Source organism: Cyphomyrmex costatus, unplaced genomic scaffold (genome assembly GCF_001594065.2).
Source record: "Cyphomyrmex costatus isolate MS0001 unplaced genomic scaffold, Ccosl1.0 scaffold502, whole genome shotgun sequence".
Classification (NCBI taxonomy): domain Eukaryota; kingdom Metazoa; phylum Arthropoda; class Insecta; order Hymenoptera; family Formicidae; genus Cyphomyrmex; species Cyphomyrmex costatus.
In genome coordinates this window covers 210,874-220,466 of record NW_017279285.1, presented here as the reverse complement: position 1 = coordinate 220,466, position 9,593 = coordinate 210,874, and the positions used below count along the sequence as shown (strand labels likewise).

The following is a 9,593-nucleotide window of genomic DNA, read 5'->3' as shown; positions in this document are numbered from 1 at the left end:
ATAAAGTTGTTCGAATTTTAAATAAATTTGTACCTTTAGAAATTTAAATAAATTTAAAAAATTCTAAGCTGTGGAATATTCTTAGAATATTTATTTTAGAATCTTTATCTTTATGTTTTGATAGAATATAAATCACACATGGAAATGTAACATACAAATAATTTTTTTTTATATTCTTCTCTTCATAAATTACATAGATAACAAATTTTTTTATTTTTAATATTTATTTTTTTTAACATTCTTTTTGTAACATTAGATTCAATATATAAATTTCATTTGATTTAAATGTTTAAATTTTTACTTCGAACAAGATTTCAGAAATGATCTTTTAATCTGAACAAAAGCAAGTAGCACTAAAACGTAGTTCTATTGATACACGATGTTCTATTATTGATACAGCCCTGTCCACATATGAATACGAACACATGGATAACAGAGCCACCTCATCAAAAGCTTAAGTGGTAAACAGGCCTTAGTGAAAGGAAGGGGAATATGAACTGGTCGTGGTACCAAGACGAGAGTGAAGCACGAGAGTTTATCGAGAACGTTACTCCGCAATATTTTCAATAGAAAAACTAAAATTTATTTCAACCACCGTTACTTTGTTATATATTTTTTTTTTTACAATTGTTCCTAAAAAGTATTGAAAATGTTACCGAGGCGACGCGTCATTGAACTCCTGCAAGTCATTTCATCTCAATCGTAAGTAAACTACAGTATAAAAATTTTTATTTCGAAAAAGTTAATATTATTGCGATGTTATTAAATAAACTACCAAGTGTTTTAATTACATGTGTTCTCTGTCACAGATCAATCAATATGATAAATATAATTTTATTCAAAAATACATTATATTTTTAAACTAAATTAATTTTAAAATAAATATAATGCAATAAATAGGACTAAACTGAGTGATTGTGCTGTAATTAATAACAAATAAACATTATTTAAAATTAAATATAATAACTACTAAAAAAACATTTGAGTTTTTAAAATTAAAATTAGTTCTTGCAACACGAATGATTCTTTCGATCATCAAAAGATCATCTTCATTATGTTTTTATTTACCTTCTTTCTCAAAAAGTATTCACGTAAGCAAACATAAGTACATTTAGAATCCTGCTTTGTATCATTAAAGAAGTGGAAATAATTTTCATCTGTATTTTGCAACAATGTTATATAAGAAACGTAAGAAATATGAGAGTGGAATGTAACGATATCAGTGACAATCTGTTAGAATCTACACACACTTATAATCCGTTAAAGTAGCGTGCATTAGTTCAATAACGTTTCACGATGAGTTTATTTTTAGTTAAAGAATAGAAGTATATTAAATGTAAAATTTAAATTGTTCTGAATTTTTAGATGCAGATGTCCAGCGCACGGAAATCCAGGAGCTACTAGCGTACAGGATCATGGAAAAGCTCGAAGCACTGCAACAAATATTACGACCGATAAGGAATATGCTTTCGAGGTAAAATATAAAGACAAAAGAAACCATTAGGCACTCTTTTTAAAACATATGTTAAATGCATTGATTTTATCGCAGACTCCGCGATAATTGTGAAATCGAAAACTTCTCACATACGTCGTGCATTCAATTAAGATAAATATATTTACAGCTATCTCTCACACACACATATTCATTGCCGCATGCTTGATAATAAACTAAATATATCGTAACAGATGCAACAATAGATTTTTAACAATCCTGTTTCGTAAAATTAAAGATTATTAGATACAGTAAGACATCTCTCTGCCTTTCTTTCTTTTTCTGTTTCAGAGATGAGATATGATTAAAGAATAATACACGTATCTCATAAATATGAAATAAAAAATGTTAAAAACAATTCTTGAATTCATTTCAATAATTTCCTTTTTTCTTTATATCATTAAAATGTTCATCTTGACATATTTCGTTTGATAATTGAAATATAATAATGTCATAATTTATGTATAATGTTAATTATTAAAAATTGTGTAAAATTTTAGATGGCATGTTCTACGGTGCGATATGGAGTAGGAGTAACGAGAGAATTAGGGATGGACATACAAAATTTAGGAGCGAAGAAAACGTGTCTGATGACTGATCCTAATTTAGTGAATTTAGCCCCTGTAAAAACTGCTATTGACAGCCTTTCCAAATATGGAATTCAATTTGAGATTTACGATAAAGTACGAGTGGAACCAACTGAGCAAAGCTTACAAGATTCAATCGAGTTTACCAAGCGTGGAAATTTTGACGCTTTTGTAGCGGTACGTATGAAAGAAACCCAATAGAAAATGTTAATACTATCACATTTTTTGTAAAACGTACATATCTACGTTAAATTACATTCTCTTTTTGTATCAATTATATATATATTATATTAAATAAATCTTTATTTTTATTATACAATATGTAATAATATTTTATAATAATAAAATATACAATTGAAGAAGAGCTTTCCAAAAAAAAATTGAATCTAAAAAAGCTAATGAGAGCAGCGCAGTTAACAAATACAATTAAAAATCTTACAACGTATATATTAATACATGAAAAATGGATTTATTTATTTAACTCGTTTGGACGTTTCTCACTTTGGAGTCTTCAGCGAAATTCAAGTTATTTAGTGTAAGAGTTACACTCTTTTTCTCTCTTTTTAAGACAAGAGAAGAGAGAAAACGTTTGAACGCAATTTCGAACAAGATAAACAAATAAATTCATTTCATGTAATAATATATACGTTGTATGATTTTTGATTATGCATGTTAACTGCGTTGCTCTCATTAGCCCTTTTAGATTCAATTAATAATTATATATATATATTTATTATTAATAATTATATAATATTATATTATTACTTTTTTATTACTTATTCGCAGGTTGGTGGTGGTTCCGTGATGGATACTTGTAAAGCGGCAAATCTATATAGCTGTGATCCAAATGCTGAATTCTTGGATTACGTAAACGCACCAATCGGGAAAGGTAAACCTATCCGAGTACCTCTGAAACCACTCATCGCAGTTCCGACAACCTCCGGTACCGGTTCTGAGACAACTGGAGTATCTATCTTCGATTATCGACCGCTAAAGGCCAAAACAGGGATCGCTAACAGGCAACGTTCAGTATAAGTCATTGGCTAGAAAGAAGATATACAAAAATATTAATTTATTAATTATTTAATATTAAATCTCATATAGCATCGTGATAATTAAAATCAACGAGAAACAAGTTGGATCTTTGGTGCTTCTATAATCGCGTGTAGATTTATATACAAGATCTATCTTGACCATTAAGGCTTGTTTCTCATTGGTATCAATTATTTAATTACAGATCTCTACGTCCTACATTGGGAATCATCGATCCCCAGCACACTTTGACTTTACCAGAAAGAGTATGTGCTTATTCCGGTTTCGATGTACTTTGTCACGCTTTGGAATCTTTTACGGCAATACCCTATACAGAGAGAACACCATGCCCACCAAATCCAATTTTAAGACCAGCTTATCAAGGCAGCAATCCTGTCAGCGATGTCTGGGCGCGATATGCTCTCCAAGTTATGCGCAAGTAATCAGTCAATTACTTATGCAAAACTGCATATCCAATATCTATGCATCCAATATATTTTGAACCAAAGATATTCTAAATAAAAAAGCAATAGTTTAATGTTTATAATTACATTAATTTTACAAAAATAAAAGTTGTCTTTTAAATAGAAACCGCTTAAAAAATTTAGATATCTTCTTAATTTTCCACCAATATGACATAAATTAAACGTAATGCTAAAATTTAAAAAAAATGTTGAGAATATTAAGTTTTTTTTATTTCAAAATAATTTTGACTTCTCAAAGAAAATATACAGTTTAATTCTCCAAAACTTATTTTTTAAATTAAATATTGTTTATTCATAAATGAATACATAATGTCTTTTACATAGATACTTCGAGCGAGCAGTTTATAACCAAGAGGATTTGGAAGCAAGGAGTCATATGCATTTAGCAAGTACAATGGCAGGCGTTGGTTTCGGAAATGCTGGAGTTCATCTTTGTCATGGACTTTCGTATCCTATTAGTGGAAACGTTCGAAATTTTCAACCAAAGGTAAATTAAGAACTTGTATTTATATATTCGCTTTTTATAACGCCAATAATATATATCTTAATTTGCGTATAAAATTTAATATTTAAATATTTAATATTCTATACATATATACAAACTTAAATTTCTATATACATTTATTACAATATTTAAGGGAGAACCGCGACGGGTTATAAATATCTATTTCTTAAAATTAACAATAAACCTCCTAGGTCAAGAATATCTATTTCTTAAAATTAACAATAAACCTCCTAGGTCAAGAATATCTATTTCTTTTTTTGCATTTTTGTAATGCTTGGAGTCTTAAAAATATGTTCCTAAAATGTTATGTTGAAATTCATAACGGAGCTATAGTAAATATGTAATGGAGTAGCGCGTAGTTAGATGCCAATGGTAGACCCAGCCGCGCGTTACCTGAAAACGTAACTTTTAAACGGTGCAACTACAAACAAAAAGAAATTACAAACAACTGTACAAACGATTCTGAATCGAAATATATTAACAATTTTTTTGTCCTTAAAGTCACTTGACAGTCATTTTTTTTAAACCTTTATATTTTTTAATATAAGAATCTACAAATGAAATTATTGTTACTATAAACAACTACAAATACTATCATTTTGTGTATAAAAAGTTTAATTTATTGAAAGCAACTTCCATTTCAAAAATATAAAAATGTTCGATTACAATAGGTTTCCAAGTAATGATGTAAAAATATATCTTCTTTTTTCCCTTTTTCGAAAGAGATTTTTACTTTATTACTTATTTAGAATACATTTGTAAAATTGTAATATATTTTCCTCTATCTTATCAATAAACTATTAATTATTATGTACATGTATTAAATATTTTAAAATAATTGTTATATATTAAATTATTTGAAATTCTTTGATAATTTTATTGAATTTTTACTATATTTAAGGGATACAGCAATGATCATCCTATCGTTCCTCATGGTCTATCCGTGGTGATCTCCGCGCCAGCAGTGTTTTCCTTCACCGGAAGTACATGTCCAGAGAGACACCTGGAAGCAGCAGAATTGCTCGGAGCGGATGTTAAAAATACTAAGCGAGATGACGCGGGCAAAATTCTGGCCGATACTATAAAAGAATATATGCGCCTTATGAAAATTGAAAACGGTTTGACAGAACTCGGTTTTAAGAAAGAAGATATCCCTACTTTAGTTCAAGGCACTTTGCCTCAGGTAAATAACATTCAGTGCATATATTTTTTATTAAATGGAAAAATTACATACATATAATCAATATATAGTGTAGTTTAATAATCAATACATTTAAAATTTATCTCCTTTTTTTTCTAGCATCGTATCACGAAATTGGCACCACGTGAACAGTCAGAGGAGGATCTTGCCCAATTATTTGAAAATTCATTTAACATTTATTAATTTAATATTTAGAAAAATTAACGTTTCGTTAATTGTATATAAATGGAATTGTTAATAGCATTATTTTTATACAAAAAAACAATTAAGTTTATAAGAAAACACAAAGATTATATTTAGTTAAAAGATTAAGAGCCGGTTGTTCCATCTTCAGAGAAATTATGTAATAATTTACCTATTGGATAAACAAACGAGTAAAAAAGTAAGATCATAGGACAGTAAAAGAGTAATAAGACAATGAGCTAAAGTTTACCGAAAAATGGAACAACCCAGCCTAAATTGTTAAGTTGTTCAATGTAAATATTATATATACATATATATATAAGCTTTTAATTAGTATTTACAATAAATAAATACATATGTATTGTTTAAAAAGATATAGCACATAAAAATTTTGGGCAAAAGTTGATTGCCTCGCGGTAGAAGTTAGCGCAGTAGCCACTAGCCAATTATTCTTTCACTTTTATGGAAAAGCGATAAATTGATTGGTTTTCGCACCAATTTCCGCTACGCGGTAATTGCATTGCCACGTTCTGTGTGCAGAATTTATAAAAACTATTCTATTGTAAAGAACATATATAAAAGCTATATCATGTTAATAGTGATTTTATATATTAGATGACTTCAAGTCATTCTCTGAGAAGCATTTGTGATAAGTTTCATACTATTTACTGTTTGACAAAATGTCATTCAAAATTCTTAAATCTTTTCCTCCTTTTCTTTAATAATGTATTAGACTAAAATAGATATAAAATTATGGCAGTTGTAGGAATTAATGGATTTGGAAGAATAGGGAGAATGTGCCTTCGTGCTTGCCTTGAGAAAAATATTAAAGCAAGTTTTTCATGATATAAAGTACAAGTACAAATAATGTATTACTGATTAAAAATTAAATAACAATATAATAATAAATATCATAGGTAAAATTAATCAACGATCCATTTCTTACAACTGAATACATGATATATCTTTTTAAACACGACTCTACTCACGGATCATATCCTTTACCTTTGGAGTGTGACAATGAGTTTATTATAATTAGTGATGGTAAATACAGTTTTAATTTTACTATACTTAAAAACTTAAGTTAGAAAGGTATATTAAATTTTATTTTAATTTGCAATCTGTATTTTATAAAATTACAAAAAAACTTAATATTCTCTATGGGATATAAAATAAAAAGTGTATAATTCTTGTAATTACTCGAAAAATTTTTGTTCCTTATTAAATTTTAGTCTTCTTATTTTTTATTTAATTTTTAAAAACATAATATAAAAATATTTTACTTTTTTATATATAAAATATCATAAACATCTTTGTCATTCAATGAGAGACAAGAATAGCCACGTCGCAAGAAAAGCAACCGTGGAAAATACCATGGAAGAATAAGGGAGTGACGTACGTGATAGAAGCTAGCGGAGCATTCACAACTCTGGAGAAAGCAAGTGTAAGATTTAAATTTTATATTTTTTCATTGCAACAAAATTTATATTAAATGTGAAAAACCATTGATTTGTCAGAATTTCAGAAATAAAATAGTTATTATAGTACATCGTATTAGACTTAAATAAATTTTTTTACACTATTCTACTTTTAGCGGTATCCGATATCGTATAATTAAATTATTTAATGTATTTATATTAAAAATAAAAATAATATATATATTATGCAGTTGCACATTGATGGCGGCGCGAAAAAAGTTATTATCACTGCACCGTCGGTCGATGCACCAATGCTCGTTTTCGGAGTCAATCATACTTGTTACAATCCCAAGAGAGACAGTGTCATTTCTGCTGCATCCTGCACTACAAATTGCGCGGCTCCAATTGTCAAAATTATGCATGAAAATTTTGAAGTTCTCGAAGCGATGATAACCAGCATACATGCAGTGACAGCATGCCAGAATACTGTGGATGGTCCGATAGAGAAAGTTAATAACGACTTGTTTGTTAATAACTACTTGTCTCGTTTTACAAATTAAGTTCTCTTCTTTTACAATTTTTCTCTTTTTTTGTTTCGTACTTTAATTCAACGTGCATTATGAAAAATAAATGGCCGATAAATGCATGCTTTTTCCGATTTATACAGAAGTTGTTTATACAGAAAAATCAGTTTTGCTGAAATATCTGAAAATTTATTTAAATTCAGAAAATATAAAAATTGAATATTAATATGTAGGAATCACAAGTATGATGAATAAAATTACAAAATAATTTTTAGCTCTGCATTTAGCTCTGCATTTAATAAATTTTTAGATTTATAAAAATCAGTCTTTTCGTATATAACTAACGTATCTAACGCGATAAAACATATTCATGTTTTTTTTATTATTTATTCACGTTTCGCAGCATCGCGGTTTAAAGAGGTCTTAAATAATCATTATAAAAGTTTCATACTCTGTATAATTATATTTTATCGCAGCATCGACCTACGGCATTGTGGAGGGACGGTAGAGGCAGTCTCCAGAATATCATTCCAACCGCGACCGGCGCAGCTAAGTCATTAGCCAAAATTATCCCTGAGCTGAAAGGCAAGATCTCAGCTATAGCGTTCAGGGTACCGATTCCCAACGTTTCATTATGCGATATGACGTTTAGGTAATTAACGGATTCGCCGAGTTTATCAGATAAATGGCCTGTAAAATCCAACGACGACAAATTTAATATTCCGATTGCTAATGTAATTCTGTTTCGAAAAAAAAAATGATAGAGAACGATTGAGAACGATTTGAGAAAAGGATTTCTATCAATTTTTTATTTCGTTTTTTATTTTATATTATTTTCTAGCTTTAGATCATTATATCGACTATGCGAGCATCACGATTAATCAGATATGAGTCCTATCGTATTTTATCAGGTTCTGTAAGATTTGGGTAAGAGATTCCTATAAGACTTGATTCAAATTACTAAATTTACGAACCTGATTCCATATTAAAAACAATAGGATTTTTCTATTGTTCTTTGTCAAATTCTTTTTACCAGAGAAGAAATCGCATAAGAAAGCTATGTAAATTCATTGACGTAATTTACCGAAATTAAACTATATTTGATATGAAGTTCGAGTTTTATACGTGTCTCACTGATAGAGTTCCTGTGATATTTGCAACGTCGCTTTAGGGTCAATAAACCGACAACGTACGAAGAAGTGAAAGAAGCAATGAGAGAAGCGTCCGAGGGACAGTTAAAAGACGTGCTGGGATACACGGAGGACGATTGCGTGTCGTCGGACTTCAACCATACGACTTACTCTTGCGTGTTCGACGCTAAAGCAGGCATTCCGCAGACCAGTACTTTCATCAAGATCGTTGCTTGGTAATAATGCCGTCGTCATAGTTATAAAACGCAATTTATTTATATAATAAATTCTGACATTACTTATGATATCTTAAATATGCAATCCATTTCCGATGTACAATATTTACATATTTATAAGTCAAAGATGCGATATTTCTTCGATTGAAAAAAAACTCTGTAAAATTATCTTTCCTCAGGTATGACAATGAATATGGTTATGCGTATCGTATAGCTGATTTGGTTCAATACATGTATAATGCCGATTCCGGCAATATTCCTGTAACAGCACAAACCCTCGAGCATGGTGACGATTAAAAATGGGAATAACTTGTCAAAGTTAAAACTACAGTACACACAATTGACGCAATTATATTTCATTTTATATTCTCACGAATACACACATCTTATAATTTATGTAATTATATATGTCAGAAAAAGTTATCAAATTTAAACAATAAATGAATTTGACAATATCGTGTCATAACATATTTATGACATATCCTTTACAATTTATTTCGAAATTTTATTATTTATAATTTAATTGCTATGTCATATATGTTTATTCAAATATTTAAATTAAAATATTTTTATGTAAATTGTATTTACTTACTATAAGAAAGTCTGTTTATAGTATGTTATGAATTGTGTAATATATATGAAGAATTTTGTAAAATTATATACGCATATAATGAATATATGTACATATATTAAAATAAGACTTTTTATTTTATATGTATTAAATTAATTTCAAATTTGTGTATTTTTAATATGTCTATGTATTTAAATATACACACATTATATATTAAAATATATGTATA

At 28.6% G+C, this 9,593-nt stretch overlaps 2 protein-coding genes across 2 annotated transcripts; both read left to right on the top strand.

Annotated features, from left to right (window-relative positions):
- Positions 1 to 526: 526 nt before the first annotated feature.
- Positions 527 to 5,508, top strand: LOC108778579 (Type III alcohol dehydrogenase). The gene is made up of 8 exons (XM_018545796.1): positions 527 to 702; positions 1,366 to 1,474; positions 1,993 to 2,256; positions 2,866 to 3,098; positions 3,317 to 3,550; positions 3,921 to 4,083; positions 5,003 to 5,284; positions 5,402 to 5,508. Exons 1-8 carry the CDS (start codon positions 650 to 652, stop codon positions 5,483 to 5,485), a joined length of 1,422 nt encoding a protein of 473 aa, XP_018401298.1. The 5' UTR covers positions 527 to 649; the 3' UTR covers positions 5,486 to 5,508.
- A 535-nt stretch (positions 5,509 to 6,043) lies between these two features.
- On the top strand, positions 6,044 to 9,171 carry LOC108778567 (glyceraldehyde-3-phosphate dehydrogenase). Its single transcript, XM_018545778.1, has 7 exons — positions 6,044 to 6,316; positions 6,403 to 6,529; positions 6,814 to 6,929; positions 7,155 to 7,412; positions 7,904 to 8,079; positions 8,599 to 8,793; positions 8,973 to 9,171. Exons 1-7 carry the CDS (start codon positions 6,239 to 6,241, stop codon positions 9,088 to 9,090), a joined length of 1,068 nt encoding a protein of 355 aa, XP_018401280.1. The 5' UTR covers positions 6,044 to 6,238; the 3' UTR covers positions 9,091 to 9,171.
- Positions 9,172 to 9,593: the final 422 nt, after the last annotated feature.